A 23,230-nucleotide genomic window follows, 5' to 3' on the forward strand; every position below is an offset into this window, starting at 1 on the left:
GATGCGAAATCCGTGTTGAGCTGGCATTGAAAGCGCCTGTTTTTTAAATAACTTTCTAACGGTTAGAAAGAATTAAATTTCGCAATTGGATTCTTATAACTGGCAGTGATGTGCATCCATTGATACCCATTTCCATAATATCGGACCAATATTCGACATGAACAATAAATGGCCTTGAAAGTCTTTTGTGAGTAGAAAATATATTAACGCACCAAACGCCGCCGCCGCGGCTATAGTTTTGAAATTCGGCGGCAGCGGAAGCGTATATCTCTAATCAGCATACACTAAGATTTTAGAATATTTTATTTATAAAAATTTTTTATAAAAATTTTTTTTTTCGAGCTCTAGGCCTAGAGCTCGAAAAAAAAAAAAAGAAAAAAAAATATTTTTATAAAAATTTACAAAATAAAGGCCGAAATAGAATAAAAGAATATTTTATTGTGATACAGCCGTTCGACCACCGAGGTACGACGAAATCCACTGGGTGAGACCAGGTTGGAAGACCAGTTTCTCTCCATTAGAAACATGAGTTGTGAATTCAACTGGAATGGTTGATTTGCCTTTACAGAATCCGTGTTGGCAATCAAAGTAGAAATAGAAATCGTTTCCTGATTGGTAACAATGGCTTCAAATACCTTTGGGTTGACAGACAATTTTGCATTTCCTCGATAATTTTCTACACATTACCACTGCCGTTTTTGTGAATGGCGATTGAGAAAAGATTCCTTCTAAGCAGCAGGGAACACTCCATGATTTTGAGACATATTCAATAAATCAGTTAGAGGGTGATAAGTGTGGTCAGCACACTTTTTAAGAAAATATGTGGGAATTAGGTCATGATAGTATATGTAAGATTCCTTTAAATGTGTTAAATATGAAAAACCTCATCTCGAAATATTGCTAGATATTAATTGGGTTACGTGGGTGAGTTGAAACGGATATTCAAAGACAAAGAATTGAACTCCGCGGAATAGTTAGATTTGAAATTCTTGATCGTCGCTAGAGAAATCGTCACAGTATTTCATTCCAGAAGGAACCCCTTTAACCCTATGTTTAGAGTTTACGAAATCATAGAAAACTTTCGGATCGCAAGTTATTTTATTTTTCCTCGTGCAGATATAAGTATTGTAACACTTTTTGTTTCATTAAAAATATTTATACTGTAATATAGAGTACTTCAAGTAGTCGGAGTGTGAACCCGTCTCCTTGTACAGCTTGAAAGAGTACGATTTTTTTTTTTTATTTTTTTTTAGGTTTCAGCTCTTTGGTGAATCAGAATAGCGGGAATGGTGGTATTGAAGTCAGAAACATTTTTGCCAATATCTGCACCGTATTTGGGCCAAACTACTGTAGATAAAATTTGATTAAGTGTGTAAAGATTTGCCTTCTAAATCTAAACTAGTCATATTTTGTAGAAATGTAACTCCGATAAATTTTTCGAATTCGTAAACTTTTTCAGGGTCTTCAGGTAGAGTAAGAGGCTCAGGATGGATTTTGATTAACTGTCAACAAATACCAAATCAAGGACCTTCCCGAACATGTTTTGAGCTATATTTATCTGTCTAAGGCAAAGTTCAATTATTTCGGCAATAAATGCGTTGCTGGACAATTAGGAGGATACAAGTACAATATCATCATCACATGTGGTTCAACATTGAATTGGTAGCTTTCAGAAGGGAAATATGACCCATAGACATCGAGAGAAATGGTGGGATAGAGCAGATGACAACATAGATAAAACCTATTCCTGGATTCAAATACACTTAAACTCCGTAGCTTCGATAATCGGTAAATTAACCTCATCTGAAGATATAGACGAATGTACCTAGAACAAAACTCCACCTCCAAACTGTCGGTTACTTCTATATATTTGGTAATCATTGCAAAGAGACTTTAGCCAAGTTTTAGTAAAAGCGATGATATTATAATTAAGTTAAACGATTTCAAGTACAGTTCAGTCAGTTTCGGGATTAGACCTCTTAAATTTTGAAAAGTTGTATTAGGGACCGGTTTAATATTCAGTTGTTTGATGCAGTATTGTTATGAGGAACGGTAGCAAGATTTGGAATATTAACGAATTCACACAAAAAAGCACCAGGCGGCCAAAAATAATAAAAATGGTTTCGATGTGTTGCGCGGAAACCTCAATCCTAAATGACGAAATGTCTCTAGGATAATTAAAATTGAATTTACGAATTGTCACGTTTTGGGATTTAAGTTTAGCTATGATGTACGACTTTAGGTCCTCTTCTGTATTGTCTCTCTCGAATCTTGATGCGAAAAACGATTTTTTAATAGGGACAGTAATCAAGCTACTAGCAGGCGGTTTCTGTGGATGGTATAGTAGAAACTGTTGAAGCAGCCTTCGATGTCGATGGTTGAACTGTTAAGATACTCAGGAGGACAGAGTTATCAATTCAAGAGTTAAGAAACATGTAAGCTTACGATTATTATCCAAAATATTGACATTTAAATATTTGAAAGGCATAAGCAAGCTTTCATAATGAATAAACTTCTCGGACAAAGCGGAAATCTTCCAACCTATTTCAGAAAACCCATCTCGGGCCTGTTTGAAAATCTTGAAAAGATTAAAAGTTTTGCTACGAAGGATGTACATATGTATGTATGTATCTTTGACATTCTGTTAATAATTTATTTCCTAGCATAGTTTCGCTTTTTAAGTCGTTGCCGAATTATTAAAAGAAATAAAGCTAAATTTAGTTCATATCTCTTCTGTCAAAAATTTATTACTTCAATTACAACCCTTTTAATCAGCCTCCTGAGATACGATTTTATTAACCGGCCTTCTTAACAGAGTGTTTGAGATACGTTTTTTTTTTTTAAGAAAACATTGAAGATACGACTTTTCATTTAAGATATGCCAATATATAACTGTTACAGAAACCGAAAATTAATAAAATAGTAAACATATGTTGATAAATTGACAAATATGTACCACTACACAAAAAAAATAAAACAGTTTGAAAGTAGCTGTTATACAGGAAACTCTGTATGAGCAGTTTGAGATGCACTGAACAAACCACGCAAACAGGTGTGACACTGAAGGATGAATGTGCACACAAAAATCAAAAATAAAAACAAATACTTAATTAAAACTGAAGCCTATCAACAGCAAAAATAAAAGAAAACTGCAAAAAATATGTATGTTTACATAAATGCAAATTGATGAAAATTTTAATTTTTGAGAAATTTTTAATTTTGAAATTTAAGTAAACGCAATAATGTATGTATATTTAACAATATTAAGCAATATATTTATTGAAGGGACAAGATCACAGATACAAAATCGACTACACAGTTTGGCATTTGCGATATACATATTTACTCGTATAACCCACCACTCAGTGCGATTTAATATATTTGATCCTGACATCGGCCGTATGGACAGCAACGGCGTTCTGCACCGTACGTATAACATCTGAATAAAAATTTGATATACTTGGCTTATATGGCATGATTAAAATGTGGTGTAACGCAAATACAAAGCTTAAAAAGCAATTTCAGAGCTCAAAAATAAAAATTTGAAGGCAACTGTATGGAAGTGTGATGGTTTTGGGCCTACTTGGCTGCCTCTGGAGTTGGCAAAATAACTTTCTTTGATGACACAATGGACAAAAATTAGTATTTAAGTAACCTTACGAAAAGAAAATTCGTTGCAAATTTCCCCTAATTTAGGTGTACGTGATCGATTTCCCAATAACCAAGACAAATAGTTACCCTTAACACAAATCCGGGATTGTGCCGGGATAGTGAAGGCAAGGGTGATATGGAACTGTCCACACCTTATGAATCCACTTCCGCAATCTTTCGCCTGAAATGTCATTGAAAATTTGTGGTCAATTTTGGAATTGGCTACACGGCAAGGGCAGATTACTAAGATTAACTACTCTTGTCGAAGAAAGGCATACTATACCACGCGAAGCCGCTCAAAAACCAATTGCATCTATGGAAAATCATCTTGAAGATGGTATTTAACATAAAGGTGGTGATACGAGGTACTAAGTAACAAAGTAATTTTTTCTAAGGCAGAGGGCTGTGCATGAAATAAGCTTTGACTTTGGTTTTTGAGATAACTTCAGTTTTAACTAAATAATAAGCACAAACGTGTAAACACATGAAAATTAAGTACTTGTTCAAATAAAAGCACACTTTTATTAAAATTAAAAATTTTTTATTAAAATTGTGCTTTTGTATCTTTATGATACCGTCACTAGTTTCCTTTCTATATAGCTCAGTTTTGTTCTGTAGCTGCACGAAATAAGCTGTGAGCCACTGTATGTATGTAAAATTGGGGTATCGTTTCCCACAAAAACTTTCACTTAAGGTACGAATGAAGTTTAACATTAAAGTTAACTCACAAACTTCAAATATTTTTCAAAAAATATTTATTAATAAATTGGGAATTAAAAAATTAGAAATCAAAAATTTTCATTTGGAAAGCTAAAAAAAAATTCATTTACAAAAGTTAACAAGATTTAAATTATTTAAAAAAAAATTTAAGTATGAAATGCAAATTATTTTTTATTTCAAATAATAAACACCACAATTAATCCAATAAAGTTAACTCTCAAACATTTAATATTTTTGAAAAAATATTTATTAATAAATTGAAAGTTAAAAAATTATAAATAAAAATTTTCATTTTAAAGGGAGAAAAGGCTTTGAAGAGATTTACAAGGTATAATCGAAACAGCTGTCGCCTTGTCCGTCTTGATGTCACGTTGTTTAAATTTTTCCCAAATTATTAAATAAATTATAAAATTAAAAATTGTTTGAAATAAATGTTTTCATACATTTAAAGCAACACGGGCAATCCCCGATTAACTCATATAAAGCTAAAAAATTTTCATTAACAAAAGTTAATAAGATGCAAATTATTTTAAAATTTTAATGTATGAAATATAAAGTATATTTGATTACAAATAATAAACACCATATTTATTACCATTCCCAGAAAATTTAAAAATAATTAATTATTAGTTAATATTAAAACCAAGTTTTTTTGTTGTGAATTTTATTTGAATTTGTGTGTTCAAGAATATTTGCTGGTTTAAGTAAATCAATAGATAAAGTTTTAGCAATATTTCTATTTTGAATTGTAAATGTTTGGTGTTGTTTATAAATAACTTTAAAAGGCCCTTCGTAAGGTGATTCCAAATTATATTTACGAAGAACTTTAACAAAAACGTATTCACAGTTTTCTAAATTCTTTGGAACCTAAAAGTTTTCTTAGGGTGGTAGGGAGATGTTTAAATTTTGTGAGAACCTAAAAATTTAGTTAATTCAGTAAAAAAATTTGAAGTGAATTGCGAACCTTGGTGTACTGTAGTATTTAATGGTATACCAAAACGTGGTATATAATTTTGAATAAAAATTTTCACTATAGTATTTGTTGAAATATCTTTAAGTGGATAAGCCAGGGTGAGTATCTGTCAATAATTGTTAAAATGTAACGATTTTCATTTGAGACTGGAAGAGGTGCAAATATATTCATATGAATAAGTTCAAAACGCCCTGATAGTACTACATAAACAAAATTTTTGACTTATAGTTTTTTTTAATATGCTTTTTCTTATACATATATGCGTTTAAAAAAATAATAAATAAACTAAAAAAACATGCCAAAATGTAAAAAAAATTAAATTTTGCAGATCTTCTGCGGTAAGTGTTCAAAGTTTACAGCTGAAAATGGCGAGTATACCGGATGCTCTTTAGCTGTCGTAATATAGCAGCACCCCTTTTGGAGGAAGCCAAACTTAACAGGTTAAACACTGACCTCTACAGAATACATACATGATGTATGTTACGCTTCCCTACATTACACCAACCATATTTTCAATTGCAATAGGCTCATTCCACACCCGGTCCCGGTTGATTTCGATGAAATTCTTATATGTTGTTCTTTGGTCAAAATAATGAAACACGTGTTTTTTTGCCTCAAAACAATTTTTTTTTTTCGGATTTATCGGCAATTGAATTCCATAAAATGCAATCGGTATTTTATTTACCTATTTTTTCAACTGTCAAAAACTTTGTCAAAAATTAACCGATTCTCATGATTTGTTCTTTGAAATGTTCGTTATTATCTTTACTTTTATATAATTTTATATATAATTTTATATATATATATATATAGATTTATAGCATATAGTTTAAAAAAAAAATTTGTTTAGTATTTAGTAAAAATTTATGACTTTTTTCAAAAATTTATTTCTCAAAACAGGTTATTTTTTTGTTTAAACTTTTTCTATGTTTCAACAGGGCTAAACGCCTATTAGCCAAAGTTCGTTGTTTTCGAGATATGAATTTTTGAATATTAAAAATTTTTCCCTCCATTTATTGATGCAATGCATTACAGCATACAATAACTTTGTCAAAAATTAACCGATTCTCATGCTTTTCTCTTCGAAATGTTCGCTATTACTTTTAATTTTATATAAATTTATAAACAATTGCATATAGTTAAAAAAAAATATTTTTTTAGTATTTAGTAAAAATTTATGACTTTTTTCTCAAAAATTAATATTTCAAAAAAAAAACGGTTATTGGTTTTTATTTAAACTTTTTCTATATCGAGAGAGCAGTTTATATTTCAACTTGGGTAAATATCCATTGGCCAACGCTCGTTGTTTTCGAAATATGAATTTTTGAATATTAATCTTTTTTTCGCAATATATTGATGCATTACATATCAGCATACAAGGCGATCAATGCCAAATGCTTAAAATTAATTAAAATATCACATTTATTATTGAAAACATTAATTTGTTGTTATTTTTCAGAATATGGCAAAATATTTCACTAAACCTCCAATACCGTCACAAGAGCCTTTGTCATGTCCTGTTATAAAGTCACTGTGATTCTGAAAAATAACAACAAATGAATACAAGTCGTGTTTGATTCTGGATAGGTAAGAGTTTAACCTGTTACACTATTCAGATCGAAGTTGACCTAGAGTGACTGTAAACTGAAAACAAGTGATCGTGGGGCGCTCACTTTTAAATTTAATTAATAAGAATTTCTAAATTGTTATATCTCTAAAATGAACTGCTTGGTGTGCAAAGAAAAAATCGAACGTAATAGTTCAAATAAAATTGATTGTTCAGATTGCATGAATTTCTTTCATTGAAGGTGTGTAAATATAAAAGCCGCGGATATCGAATTCTTCAAAGTAAACAACAAAAAATATCGCTGTCACAAATGCACTGCTATGCGTAGGAAAACACTGCAGGCAACAACAACGCCGGCTGATTCTGCTAATGCTACAAGTGCATTAAATGGAAAAAAACAATACAGTGCATTTGAGTGCGCGAGAACCTGTGCGAACAAGCAACAGCAAAATAAGCAAAAAATGGGTGAGCAGCACAAAGCAACAAACATTTCGGAGCAGATAACAGACAGACAGGCTAGCTGCAAATTTGCTTTGAAGTAGCGGAGCAAAATGGCTTCAAGCGTCTTGGCTACTGGCGATAGGAGAGATATCGGGCGATATGACTCCTCTGTTAGCTGGTTTCCTAGGCTCTAGTAGCGGGACCACCTTGGCCATTTTCCATTTTTCGGGTATGACAAAGGTGGAAAGAGACAGGTTGAAGACATGCGCTAAATATTTGAAAGCCTCTTTCCTAGACTTTTAAGCATCGGCATGGCTACGCCATCTGGGCCCACTGCTTTAGATGGTTTAGCATGACCGATGACATCCTCAACATCTTTGGCAGTGATGGTAATTGAAGACGCGCTGAATTTATGTTTATGTCCGTGTCTGTTGGCCCTCCGTCTATCTTTGTCGACCGTAGAATGAATTATATATTGTTTGCAGAAAGCGCTCGCGCATTTTTTCGCATCCGACAGCACTTTATCACCAAAGGCGATGGATATTTTGTCACTGTGCTTAGACGGATTCGATAGGGACTTTACGGTGGACCAGAGCTTACCTACACTGGCAGAGAGGTTACAACTCTTAGGTGCTCCCCCCATTTCGCCCGCTTGTGTTCATCCAGAAGCAATCTGATGCGATGGTCTATATCCCTTATTTGGAGGTCACCGGGATCGAGCTGTCTTATAAGGTCACGTTCTCTCGCTAAATTAACGGCCTCCGCCGGAAAATGAGGCCGAATTTCTACTGGCGGGAATGAAGCGAGCCGAGGCGGATTCAATGACCTTGTGGAAAGCACGCTCCCCTTGACGAATATCAGTCGGGATAGGGAGGGCAACAAAGCGGTTGTCTGTAAAGTATTTGTATTCATCCCGCTTTCCTTTTTTAAAGTTTATGAAAGTGTGTTTTTCTGTGACGATGAAGTCGGCGGTACGCTCGAGCGAAATAAGTATATGCAGGTGGTCGGATGTCAATGTTACCGTCGGCTGCCTGTTGACGCAGTTTACGAGTCCTGCGGTAGCTTTGATATGTAGAAGTTAAACAAAAGCTGTTTCGTTCTTCTGGGTCTGCCGAACAGAGAGATAATTTTCGGTCCACCTTTGGAGACTTCGAGAACGGAAGGACCCTTCCAAGTCTTGCAGTAACGTGCCATGGTTGACTGTATCGAAAGCTTTTGATAGGTTTAGGGCAACGCGTACTGTTGTGTGGTGGATTTTGATTTAATCCGCAATTAATTTGCGTGTTAATGGCGTTTAGCACGGTGGTAGTGCTATGTAGTTTTCGAAAGCCATGCTGATGGTTGGCAAGACGCAAATTTGCAGTGATATAGGAAGCAGAATGACTTCAACTGTCTTGACTACTTGCGATAGGAGAGATATAGGACGATCCTACGTAAGCCGGTTTCCAAGGCTTAGCGGGACCACCCTGGCAGCTTTCGGGAAGACAACGAAGGTGGACAGGGACAGGTTGAAGACATGCGCTAGATACCTAAATCCCTCTTTTCCAAGTTTTTCAAGCATCGGCATGGCTATGCCGTTTGGTCATATTGCTTTAGATGGTTTAGCCTGAACGATGGTATCTTCAACCTCTTTGGCGGTGATGGTAATAGGCAGGGCAGCAAAACGATTCTCTGTTTAAGTTTCCCACTTTCCTAGGATAATGCGATTTTCGCCAGTGAGTACTGCGCTGATGTCAGTGCAGTATCCGCTGGGGCAACAGGTGAAAGGAGGTAATGTAGATGTTGGTGATTTCTAAATTTGCATCGCCTGACCGGATAGATATGCCTTGACGTTCCAAGACACTGTATCTACGGCCGATGTCGGGATCAAATAAATTATATTGCACTGAGTGGTGGGTGATAAATGAGAGACCGGCTCCATTTCCACTCTCGCGATCTTTTCTGTGGGCGTTATACCCAGAGCAGGTCTGCAAAGCAGATATTGCCGTTAGTTTAGTCTCTTGGATTACTGGAAAGAGTGGTACCGTGCTAAAAAGATTCTATGCCGGCATACGCAGCAAAACCATTTCTCTAGACCGGGATCAGTTACTGGCCCCGGATTAGGTTCGGTACCTTCCTGGAGTAGGAGCATATGGCGGAGCCCCGCTGCAAGGATCTGCTGGGAGGATGACAGTTTTTGGGAGGGACGCAACAAATTAAATGGGGTTACACTGAAGTGACAGCCCTTGGTGGGGAAAACCGCCGTGTCGCTCCGGCACATAAAACCCGCTGCCTTGGAAACTTTACGCTCTTGCTTGACCTTCCCTATCTTGCTAACCTGCAGGTGACCAATTCTATTTCAATTTTCTCTGACAGCCAAGCTGCCATAAAATCCCTGCAATGCAGTAACACCTCATCACTAGTGGCATTGAAGTGCAGAGAAACCCTCAACAAACTAGCTGAAAATTGCAACTTAAGAATAATATGGGTTCCTGGCCACTGTGACATCTCAGGAAACTGCGCCGCGGATGAGCTAGCTAGGGAAGGCACCAACCTGCAAACAATAACCTCCGCTGGTTGGGCCAGCCCTCCTCTAAACACTTGCAAACACTGGCTACGATCTCTTTTCACGGATCAAGCAAACGCCAGATGGGCCAAGGAACCTACATGTAGTATATCCAAGTAAATCTGGCCTAAGATGGACGAAAAGAGATCGCAATCGGTGATATTGTTAAACCGTATCTCTATAAGCCCACTAGCGGGCCTTCTCACAGGTCACTGTCTAATGGGCACTCACGGTGCCTATACGGGTCTACAGACAAATTACTTCTGCCGCAGCTGTAGGGACGAGGAGGAGATAGAAAGCGTAGAGCACTATCTGTGCCACTGTCCCGCACTGCCAAAAACCAGGTACCAATGCCTCCGCGACACTCCTTTGACTGCCTTTCGGAGCTTGAATCTACAAACACAAACGACACTGATGGCAAACGCGCTGGTTTAGCCGCACTGGGGTCTAAACTTTCTTCTTCTTCGAAAGTAGGGAAACAGGAAATAGGGGCCTCCCGCGTGGTAGCGCAACTGGCCAGAACGGCCTACGTGAGTCTCCGCTCGGACAGCGGAGGCAGCCACTTTAACCTAACCTAACCTAACCTAACCTAACCTAATCCTTATAATCCTATATGGAAGGAAACCCCTCATTCGCTTGCGTTATTTTACCTTTATTTGGTTATTCGCCACTATATCTCATGCGCATTTTTCTGTACTCCCTTTCGGTATGCATCAATCGCATCATCACTAGAAATGCCATTTTACTCACAGCAGTCCAACATTGTATGTCTTTGCACATTACGGGAACTAAATTCTTAATGGAAGGCTCCTCCAAAAAACTCTGTGTACATAGTCTTTCGCCGTGAAAACGAGGGCAATGAAACATTATGAGTTTTGTGTTTTCCAATTGGTGGGATAGTGAAAGGAACCTCCTCTATCCTATGTAGATACTGAAACCACCATGCCCATTCAATATCTGCGTGAGGTGGTAGTTTCGTTTGCCGTGCTTCCGCTCGTACCATTCTAGTATATTCTGAACTAGTATGAGGGTCCAGCACCCTTTCCTCGATTTTCCCACCTTTCTTGCCACCTCACTAATGTCCGTGACCTTGTGCTTTTCTTGGCATCTTGAGTTGGTGGGCCGATTCCAATGCCATACAGATCGGCCATTTCACTTGACAATATGGTAGGCTGCTATTATATATTTTGGGTCATTTTGAATCCTTGTCATTCCTGAAATGCTTTTTAAAAGTTAGTTTTGAGTCAATGTTTACTCCTAAATATTTCAAGAAAGGCTTCATTATTTATGGAACTAGGACTAGCTCGACCATAGTTCGGTTTGTGGTCACCAAACCCACTTCTGTTTTATGGCTAGCCATTCCCAGCCCTATGCTCGTCAACTATTCCTTCATTCTTCCTACGGCGTCATAATATAATGCTTGAGCAAATCCAGTTTCTTGGCTTGCTATTACGACAATACCATCTGTATAGCCGACAATTTGGATGACTCCGGGAAGGTCAGGTAACACACTGTCGTACATCGCATAGCGTTGTTCCTAGAACAGATCCCTGAGGGACACCGCCAGTGATGTTGTACTTCATTGTTCCCTCACCCGTATCCGTCACTAAAGCAGACGTCGGCAAATAGTGGAACTATTGTGCGAACTCAATTCACACGTATTCTTATTCTCTTTAATTTAGTAGTCGCTGAGCATTTGGCGCAGTAACATCGATTGTGTGCGTCGCAATGTTGATGAATATTGTCCATATGTATATTAGGAGTACATCGCGATCATCACGCTCCCACTAACACATCTGCATTTTATTTTGCCGACGTCTGCACTAAAGCAGCTAGCATTATTCTGAGCAGATAAGCAGACGTGCCAAAGCTTCGTAGCGCTGTCATTATCTGCATCCAGTTCGCTTTGTTAAAAACATTTCTAATAACCAAAGCAATCAGTGCGCACAACAGCGTCCTTTTATTTTGACCTCCGGTTATGGCTTCCAGGGCTATGTTGACAACTGTTTGTATTGCATCTATCGTGGATCTTTATTTTCGAAATCCAGACTGACCATTTGACAAGCCACCTGAGATTTCCAGAGTCTGCTGCAGACGCTCACTAATAAAACGCTATAGAATCATTTCTATCCAATACAATATAAAAAGTGGCCAGGTTTCGACAAAAGAATCAGTCGTTGACGAGTTTTTGGATACAGACGTTAAAGAGGTCCGCAAATATTGATGTTCTAGACCAAATCGCGGTTTAAGGACTATATTTGGCACTCTCGGGGCTTATTATCTGCAACTCTACGAGTACCTCCTGCTCTGTTGCTCGTGGGATTTCCACATCTTCGAGGTCCTCGCTTTGGAAGGAAGTAATCTTGTGTTGAAAAAGAGTTTCAACGATTCTTTTCACTAGTATTGGGCATGTAGGTTACTCTGATCTCTGCCCTTTAATTTTAGCCATTACCATTCTGTAAGCCAATCCGCAAGAATCAACGTCGGTACTCTCCATTAGTTATTTCTAGCACGCTTTCCTTGCTCTTTTTTATAGCATTTTTGGCGCTGTTCTTTGGGCTTTGTAGGTACTGTGTCGCTCAGCATTCGTGGTGATGAATGTGCCCTCTGTGCTCTTCGCCGTGCTTAGTGACATTTTCTACGCTCCTCCGCTATTTCGTCGTTCCACGTTTGGCGCGACTTCTGAGCATGGAAGCATCACACGACGTATTTAATGACATAGATATTTGAACCGACAGGCATTCCGCATGTGTCCTTCGTATTGTGGCATCATTCCAAACAACATCAAATGTTTGTGTCTCAAGAAGTTGTTCTTTCTATCTTCTTCTTTGTAGTTGGTTGGAAGCTAACCTTGATGAAGTTTCCCTAGCTCTTAGCTGATAGCTTTGTGGCCGCTGAGTGTGTACACATTACTGATGGGCCACTTTGCTCGCTTCGCTATTTCGTTCCCAGCAAACGTGACATTTATAATGGATCATCTACTGCTAGTAATGGGTGTATATTTCCCGGTTCCTTTACAAGTTCTAGCCTCAGGGATGTAAGGCTTTCGAGAAGAAGTCTACCTCTATCGTTTGTTTGACTCCTACCTCATACAGTTGACCATACATTTAAGTCTCCACCTATTATAAGTGGGTGCCCTGTGCTTTTATGCTCATCCCAAGAATCATGCCCTTAAACTCTGTGATAGTCATTCTCGGAGGTGCATCACAACAAGATATGTATATTCCTTTGATTTTTGCCCACGTTAATATAGCCAATGTCGGTGCCATCTTTTCCCGTGGAAGAAGTTTTCCTGGTATCCAAATTGAGGCTTTACAAGCTAAGTCCGAAAGCCAACCTTGCTAGTATCTCTGTACGGTTCTGAAAGTACTGCTATAAATCAAATCCTCCTTCAAACATTGCTTGGGATAAGACGTTTTGAGCCGCTTGGCAGTAGTTTAGATTGAGTGGTAACAATCTTATTAGGTAATGTAATTAATTATTTGCTGGCAATTAAGAACTATTTTAATGATAACAAAGAAGTATAACTTCCCATGTTCGTACATAAGTACATGCACCCATTTTTTTAGTTGTAATTGGCCTCAGTATCTTTCATACTTCTTCTTTGACCTTCCCTGGGCACACCAACCCATTTTTAATTGTAATTTGTCTGGCTACATTTCTTACTTCTAGCAACTTTTTTTTGAACATAATAATCCAATCATTGCTTTTGCACAAGTGACGGCGCAGTTACAATGGAAATTTCCATTCACAAATATTGTAAAACAATGATTAATAAATAGTTTTTATTGTACAAACTGATTATGTTCCTGTTTATATTTTAATTAATATGCGGAAATAAGAGACATATTTTATTTATATAACTTACCCAATGCGTAGTGGGATGACAGTGTAGTACATGTGGACTTAATGGTAAAGAACGAGTATTATTACAACGTACAAAAACGGTGCCTCCTGAACCCATATGTATGGGAAAGGCACAAGGCACTTGCTCTTGTGTGCGTATGCGTTCGAATATGGGCATTAATTCTGCCAAGTGCTCATCAGCTAAAGATTTCGGTAAATTAAATTTGTTCAATATTTAACGATATACCTATTATATTTACACATTGGCGACGACGGCGGATGATCATTTAAGAAACTGTAGCTCTTTTTCTTATTTTTATATATATTATAATAAGCAATAATTATGAAACGGAGTAACTGTATGTAAGTATAGACGGAAACAAAGCACACCTACATACTGTTTATGTATAGAACGCAACTATTTTGCAAGCTAATAATAATAAAACACACATGCTAATTTTCACTAAAGAAACCACATACTTTTTCTATGGATAGGGGATAATAAGGTACCATGGTAGATACTATTGTATATTTCTTCAAATGAATATTGCCATAAACATACTGTTCTTCAAAAAGCGATGCACCAAATTCGTATATCACAAACTAATAGCGTTTTCTTTTCTAACAAAAGTGTTACGCCGCGCAAGGGTTGTAAATATAATTTGTTCTATTCTAAAAAACTGGCAATGCTTTCACGGGGGATTTCGTTCTTTTGTGAAAATTTTTACCTGCTCGCAACGCATAAGCATTAGGGTACGCTTACCCAGCCACCGATTTTGATCGCCCGATATCGGTCGTAATCATCCGACAAAAATATACACATATATGTATTTAGATGAGCGTGTGTACATTTCGACCGTTCACCGAATTGTTATCGGCCGTTGTCGTTTTTCTCTGCCAATAAAATCGCGCGTGTTCAATTTTATCGTTCGATTATGTTTGTTAAATTGCGTGCATTTAAAGCCTTCCGCGATTTACAACCAGATTGACTGAATTTTTGTATGTGTGCGTGTCGGGTATTTGACGCTTGCCCCCCGACTATCAAATAAAAAGGCGTCAATCAACATTTGCATTGAGAAACCGTAGCGTTCGGACGTGAATATGCCGTCATCGGATGATGACTTCTTTTTACTTGCAACTACAGCAGTTTTATTAAATAATAAAAATTTTATTAAAGAATAATAAAAGCTTTACATTGCATAAAGCTGCTAAACATTGATAATTTTCAATAAATTTTTTTTATGAATTGTTGTTCTTCCGCGCACTTGTTCATTTTGAATGTCGACACAAACTAAATACAACACTGCGTTTTGTCAATCACACCCTGCTACTATCTGTCTAAGCTTTGGGCAATTGAGGGCGAGCAGTTTAATAAGAGTTATAAATGAGTAATTTTGTGGTTCTTGTAAGCGTATGAGTCGTGGCACAGTGGCTGACGTACCCGACCAAACGCCCGGGGTTGCGGGTTCAACTCCCACCAAGCATTCCTTTTTTTTTAAATTTATAAATTATTATTATTAATGGACTGTATTGAGTTTATGGGGTTTTTGATTTAATGTATTCCATTTATTGAGTTGGGTAGTTTTAGTGTTATTGGTGTATTTAAGTCATGGGAGGATGCATAGCATCAGTACACCTTTATTTATTTATTTGTGTTTATTTGAAGGGGTTCAGTTTATTAAGTTGGGTAGTTTTAGTGTTATTGGTGTGTTTAAGTCATGGGAGGATGCATAGCATCAGTACACCTTTTATTTATTTAATTTGGGGGCGAGCACTGAGGGCTCTGAGGCTTCGCTCTACTGAGCCACCTCATCCTCTATTTGAAGAACCCTTTAAAATGTGATATGGAGGCGAGCACGGGACGGCTCTGAGGTATTGGCACCCCATTTTCTACAAGAAAAACCTCTATTTATTTAATTTGGGGCGAGCGTTGGGCACTCTGAGGTTTCGCTCTAATGAGCCACCTCATCTTCTATTTGAAGAACCCCTTCAAAGTGTGATATGGAGGCGAGCACTGGGCTCTGATGTATTAGCACACCATCCGAAGAACCTCCCTTTTAATTAAAAAACTCAAACTATGTCTTTAGAATATTTCACTAACCAGTTGAGAATTGCAAGCACACTCAATGGCTACTGAAACAAACGAACGAAAAATGTTCATAGTTTAAGTCGCTTAAACATACTCCCCCCTTAGACGGCTTAGTCGTCTAATGAAACTTCCATACGAGCCAGTGATCCGGCTCGAAGGACCATGTCTAAGCTTTGGGCAATTCAGGGCGAGCAGTTTAATAAGAGTTATAAATGAGTAATTTTATGTGCTTGTAAGAGTATGAGTCGTGGCACAGTGGCTGACGTACCCGACCAAACGCCCGGGGTTGCGGGTTCAACTCCCACCAAGCATTCCTTTTTTTTAAATTTATAAATTATTATTATTAATGGACTGTATTGAGTTTATGGGGTTTTTGATTTAATGTATTCCATTTATTGAGTTGGGTAGTTTTAGTGTTATTGGTGTATTTAAGTCATGGGAGGATGCATAGCATCAGTACACCTTTATTTATTTATTTGTGTTTATTTTAAGGGGTTCAGTTTATTAAGTTGGGTAGTTTTAGTGTTATTGGTGTGTTTAAGTCATGGGAGGATGCATAGCATCAGTACACCTTTTATTTATTTAATTTGGGGGCGAGCACTGGGGGCTCTGAGGCTTCGCTCTACTGAGCCACCTCATCCTCTATTTGAAGAACCCTTTAAAATGTGATATGGAGGCGAGCACGGAGCGGCTCTGAGGTATTGGCACCCCATTTTCTACAAGATAAACCTCTATTTATTTAACTTGGGGCGAGCGTTGGGCACTCTGAGGTTTCGCTCTAATGAGCCACCTCATTTTCTATTTGAAGAACCCCTTCAAAGTGTGATATGGAGGCGAGCACTGGGCTCTGATGTATTAGCACACCATCCGAAGAACCTCCTTTTAATTAAAAAACTCAAACTATGTCTTTAGAATATTTCACTAACCAGTTGAGAATTGCAAACACACTCAATGGCTACTGAAACAAACGAACGAAAAATGTTCATAGTTTAAGTCGCTTAAACACTATCAAATGAGCAAGCGTCAAATGAAAAAATCAAAAATTTTTGATTTTCATCAACGGGTAGCCGACAACAAATACGTGTGTCACGAAGCCACCCGACTGCACTAACACACACAAAATTCAGTCAATCTGGTTGTAAATCGCGGAAGGCTCTTACAGTGAAAAATTAATTATTTGTGCGATGGCCTGAAAAATTGATTAATTGTGTGCAAAACAGTCGCCCTTTATGTGATAAGCAAATAAAAGCAATAACGCAAGCGTATTTTCGCGAAAAAGGAAAATGTCAGAAAAAAAGCTGCCGGCCGATTATCAGTTGCAATTTTAACACCAGTCCGGCCGATTTTATCAACCGATTAAAGTCTTTGGAAGGATTATGTATTGAGGACTTAGATTGTAACAAATTGTCAGGAAAGAGTCCGTGTAATAATGAGTCACTAAATGAACCAAATAGAATGAGAAATAATAGGCAATTAAGTAAAGACTAAAAACTTGAAAATAAAATAATTAAAAAATTTGTTTCAGTTAAACGGTTTTATTGAAAGCAATACTTACATGAAGTCATAATAATACTAAAAGCTAGAAAATAATTAGGTAGGTACTAGTCATCAGACTTCTCATCAATCTAGGGCGTCGATCAGACAATTAAATAAAAGCGTTGGACGCGTCAAATTTCTATTGATAGTCATATATAAGACCAACTCAACCTTAATAAGGTTATGCTTCGCCTCACATTTTTAGAAATTTCACGCGTCCAACGCTTCTATTTAATTGTCTGATCAACGCCCTATATTGATGAGGAGTGTGGTGACCTAGGACCTACCTAATTATTTTCTAGCTTTTAGTATTATTATTACTTCATGTAAATATTGTTTTAAATAAAACTGTTTAACTTAAAAATTTTTCTTAATTATTTTGTTTAATTTTGAATTGAGAGTTCAAGCTATTTCTAATAGGAAACTTTAGTAGCAAAAAGTCGAATGCATCTTTCTGATACCTGTATTTGATCATATTTACATATAAAGGCAGATCACTTGTAATTAGATCTTAAATATCTTTATATTTTGACCATCTATCTATTTGTATAATTCGTTAACCACGTACATACATATCTACAATTGAGAAAACGTTGGGAAATCTCAAAAACTTATTCAGCAAGTTACGTTTTGCATACAGAAATTGTAGACACGTGCTAAATTAAAGAGCTGTAAACTATAACGGTAATATTTTTTGACACACTGACAATCGCCTCGTCATTGTCGATGTCTTATGAGTAGACTGCAGATGTTAATGCAACTGCATATTTCTAAAAAAAAAAGAAAGCGATATGGTTCCAAGGGAAACAATTTATGTCTTTATTAAAAAACTTCAGATTCAAAAATTTATTTCTGCATATCTTTCATATTTCCATATATCTAGCATAAATTTATAGCACTTTTCGAAACTATACTTATCATTTTTTTTTTTATTTGAAGAAGAACTCTTTGGAGTACCATTCGAGTTGACTGAATTATTATAATTTATTAATTTGTCACTCAGTACTTCTTCAGGCTCGATAAATTTATTTGGAAATGAGAACTGGGTTGAGAATATCAAAGAGCCAAATTTAGTTTTGGACGACGATATTGTATATTTTCAAGCTTGTGATAAAAAGGTATGTATGTGTTTTAAATTATTGAAATCTTTTAATATTAAGACAATATTTAAGATTTTTGTGTTTTAAGTTAATATACATATACTCGCAAATCTCAGCTAACACATCATTAAACACCGATCGATTAAAATATCCTGGCGGAGCTTGGACAATGAAATATGGAGAGGCTTTCTTCAAAAAGATACCATACGCCTCAAGACTTCGAAAAAATTATTTGGTTGACTGCTACAGTTTGGCTAACGAAAAATAAGAGCTGAAATCGGTGAGAATTACGTTTGGATTTATCTTGAAGAAACAACGGATAAAGCTGTACACTATATTATACGTGGTACGTTATGTATGCGGCGCCCGTTGTATGGTGCTAGCGTGCTCCGCCTACCACGCCCCAATCAAAGCAACATAAAAATTTATAAACAAGTTTTTTCAATTAGAAACAATTTTTCTAAGCGGGCGGTGTTTGGGAAGCACTCCGAGTGTATTTCTGCCATGAAAAGCTTCTCAATGAAAACTCATCTGCCTCGCAGATGCCGTTCTGAGTCGGAAATAACAAGTAGGTCCCGGCCCGACAATTTGTAGGAAAAACTGTAAGGATCACGACGCAAATTGGAAGAGAAGCTCGGCCTAAGATCTCTTCGGAGCTTGTCGCGCCTTACATTTATTTCTTTTGTTTTTTTTTAATTTTATTAATTTTACGTTCCTTGTATAAATCGAGTCGCTGAGAAAATTCATCAATATTTTGCAAAAGTGAGCAATTTGATTTCTGTGGTTTAAAAATAGTTTTTAAAAGCCCCGCATCGTATTGACAAATATACAGACATACTTCTAAATACTCCACTAACACCACAATCAATATTAACGCGATGGGGCACATGGTTGGAACAAGCTTTTTTTATGCCGAAAACTTGGAAAAAATTAAAGAGGTTTGTTCTGAAGAATTAAACTTTGAAAGTTTATAACTATTTTGTAGTAGAGCCAGAAATACAAAAAAAATGATTCAAAACAACGCTCATTTTTCCAAATGTGTAAAATGCCAATACATACAGCTAGGTATCCTATGCTTAGTTCAACCCGAACTTACGCTTCCTTTCTTGTTTTAAATTACAATTTATATTTAGGCTGTCATGCAGTTAAACGCAGATGAAAGCACTTTTATTGCTTCAGCTCAGGGGATATTGAAACGTGAAACGGTGATGGGTAATTTAGTTTCCATAAAAATAAATTTTGGAAGTTTACCAAATGTCATAAAGAAGTCAGGAAATACCTCTGGCAGATTCAATAGCTTTTATAAAAACAACCTTTGAAGGTCTTCACGCAACGCCTAAACCATTTGAGCAAAAAGTGTGGGCTAAAATTAGTGCTGTTTCAAAAAGGAACCCCGCTTTCGGAGACAACAAATTTAACAGAAATAATTTCGAGCGGCAACAATATAGTAAAAAGCGACATTCAAATTCTCAGCCACTTTTGGAGCAGATTTAAACATGGCCGGTTAAGATATTTCGATCGGTTATCAAACACTTTTCGTGATAGTTTTTTGTCATTATTTGAACTTAAAAAAAGCTGTTGTAAATGCACGTGCACCTCAAAGAAATTAGATGGAGTCTGCCACTGTTAAAGCCATTCTTGAATTGAAAACTAAATCAACGCATGAGACTAATCTGTTTTATACCAAGTGCACTTGCCACTCACTAAGTTATGTTCAAGTTATGCATGCAAGCACACCGATAGGTATTTAGAGTTTATGAAGCAACATGTCAACATGCCAAACAAAAAGTGGCTCTTAAAATTTTTTACAATGACGTCCTTTGTAAACATTTTGAAAGTGATACTTTTCGTTTGAGATGCGATATTTAAATTTTATTCACACAGCCAAAAGCAAATTAATGAGTTTAAGGAATTCCAAGACTATTGTGGTGTTAAGCCACGCAAGATACTAGGCATTTATTTAACTAGGTGACTCACTCTGGAAAGTGTCTTCTTGCGTACGTCTCACACTGCGATGCGGCTATTTTTCTATCTTTGTGTCTGGAAGTTAAAGGCGTTTCTGCTATACAGTTGTCAAATTCAATATTAGTTACAGAATTAAAAGTTTATTTATATTTCCGGCCTGCACTAAAGAGTTCAATCAGAAAAAGTTTGTCTGCAAACATTTTTGAAGCACTCCTGATTTTTTAGCCAAAGCTTAGCCCGAAATGTGTGAAACCTGACAAGGCCTAAAGAAATATGAATATATAGGAGTATTTTATGAGCTATAAGCCAACAGTTTTCGGAGAAGAAAAGGCTGTCTACGGGCTTATATGCGTCATATATGACTGAAATACAGGCTCATATCATATATAAAATTCTTAAATCGAACGACCATCATAAAAGGAAATTCATTCAGAAATCGCGTAAACAGTCCGATTTAGGACTAAATTTCCATTCCTTTATGACTCCGATTATTTGCTGGGTATTATCATCAATATATCCCTCATCCCTGAGGGCTTAGCCGAACACCATAGAGCCCGACTATGGGGCTGAGTGGTTTAGGGCCTACATCACGCTTTATAAGAGGGAGCCGGGCTGCCGGTGACCAAGAACTGCCAACCTCTTAATGTTATGTTATGCGGGCCGTGCCTATTGGATGTTTTGCAGTCGGGGGTTTTTTCGGCTGTATTTGAACGGAGCCTCCTCGATACCGGGCCTCATCGGGAAGTAATGACGGCTTAACCACAGCAAGGGGCGTTGTGGCGGACAGTTTTTATCCCCATTTTTAACATAAGACCGGTGAACCCACCTTGTCACGCAGGTGAACTCAAAAACTTTAAAACAAAGTCAGGATGATAAAAAGGAAAAGGTGATGTCGTCGCTAGACGGGGAAAGGGAAATCGCTATAAGCGATGATTCGGACGCGCATAGCAATGATAATGTGCAGTCAGTGCGCTCGGTAGAGGAGCGGTCTACTAGCCCGAGCAAAGAACTAACGTTAGGGAGCAACGAGATAGGCAGCTTAAAAGAACCCCCTCAAAATATCGGGCAGCGTTAAAAATTAAACGAAGAGAGCGATCGCTTGGCATGGGTCCGTGAGACAGTGTAAAAATGTCGAAGACAGTTCACTGACGAAAATTTTGCTGCAAGCAATCCTCAATTTTGCAACCGTAATGAAGGAGAAGAAGCCCCGACAGACAAGAGGCAGCGATCGGCTGAACCTGACAAGCCTGCTTTTATGAGGCATAAGAGGGAGGGCAAATGCCCCAGAACCAGGAGGCGAACTAGCCGGAATGGCAGGAACCAAAATTTGGCAAGCAGGAAGAGGAAGGCAATAATGGCTTGAGAAGCAAAAATACAAATGCTAATAATCTATAGGGAGATAACGATAATACTCGATTACTCGGTAATACTAAAGGGAGATAAAGTTGAGGTTCCGTTTTCACAGAGAAAAATATGAACGAAGCTGCGAAGCAGTCCCTGCCTATGGCACTACTAGATTGCAGCGTCCCCAAAAGGGCAGATATCAACCGAAAGTTTAGATCCGTAGAAGGGGATCGGATTGGTATCATAATCAAAATAATGCATGGTGAACCAACCAGACCGATACCAGCCTTCGAAAGAGCTGGAGGCTACAATGGGGTTAAACTGATGACCTGCACCAATAACGCGACTTTAGAAAGGCTACAGAGAGTTGTTCCAGACCTTCAAAAACAAGAAGGCGTAATGTTGAAGGCGGTTGATAGAGCCCTGATACCCACGATACCAAAGGCCAATGTCTGGATACCCCGAGTGGTAAAAGCAGAGGGCACACTTAATATTCTGCAGCGGCAGAACCCGAATATACCAACACGCGATTGGAAGGCACTTCATGTATCCCGAAACGTCTATATCCTCCAAATTAAAAAGGAGTTGGAGGATCTGTTGCACCCACAGCTTGGGAAAATGTCCTGGGGTGCAGGTAGTATTTTTATGTGCTTTGAAAAGAGGAGTTCTCAGGACGATAACCCCAATACGTTAAAAGCAGGGAGGTGTAAAGGGACCTCGAGAACCTGAAAGTAGCGGAAAATGACAGGGGCAAAGGCGCAGTGGCAGAGGTGCACACGCAAATCAATGATGCTGAGGACCTTAAGAAAAACCACAATATGCTAAAAGCAGGAGAGGTAGGAAATGTCCTCGAGGACCTGGAACTAGCAGAAAAAGACAAGGGTACAGGCATAGAGGCGGAGATGTTGGAAGCGGAAAAGCAGCTCATTGATGCTGCAAGTCTAACAAAGAGGATTTGAGCAGGGGAGGGAGAAACGTACCACCAAACTCTGAAAACAGAGGAAAAAAAACATTGCGTGGGCACAGATACGTACAATTTGGAGAGAGGCAAACATTGCAATGGCGCTGCTAGTCTTACAGATAAGCCTCCAACACAGAAAAGTGGCGTCTAGCGAGTTCCTCCTCCTCGCGCTCGCGGATTCAGCGTTAATTACGCAAAGACCGAAACCCTAGCGGTGGTCGCAATACAGGCGAAGAACGAACCGTATCTTATCCTGCTACATGGTCCATAACGTGAACTCCCCACCAGAGGAGTTCAAAAGGATGGTGGATCAGTGCAGAAGACGGCACAAATATCATAAATGTGTATCAGGAAGACTGAGACAGCCTAAGGAGGTCACCACCGTACAGAAGTTGGAATAGTGCAAACACTTTTTATCAAAGGCGCTGACAACTGCTTACAACAAAGCTTGTTCTCTGAGAATATTCAAGGGGAAAGCAAATCCACCATGGT

General features: G+C 37.7%; 1 protein-coding gene across 12 annotated transcripts in view; it reads right to left on the reverse strand.

Annotated features, from left to right (window-relative positions):
- The window catches only part of shot (dystonin-like protein short stop), a 1,374,398-nt gene that overhangs the window by 59,487 nt on the left and 1,291,681 nt on the right, over positions 1 to 23,230 (reverse strand). For 10 of the 12 annotated variants that reach the window (XM_067773043.1, XM_067773042.1, XM_067773040.1 and 7 more), the window contains one exon: positions 13,766 to 13,944. The exons of the other annotated variants lie outside the window; for them this stretch is intronic. In XM_067773043.1, coding sequence (XP_067629144.1) covers positions 13,766 to 13,944 — 179 coding nt within the window. The remainder of the gene's footprint in view (positions 1 to 13,765; positions 13,945 to 23,230) is intronic. 12 annotated transcript variants of the gene reach the window in all.

The sequence above is a fragment of the Eurosta solidaginis genome, chromosome 3 (assembly GCF_040869045.1).
Source record: "Eurosta solidaginis isolate ZX-2024a chromosome 3, ASM4086904v1, whole genome shotgun sequence".
In the NCBI taxonomy this organism is placed as follows: Eukaryota; Metazoa; Arthropoda; class Insecta; order Diptera; family Tephritidae; genus Eurosta; species Eurosta solidaginis.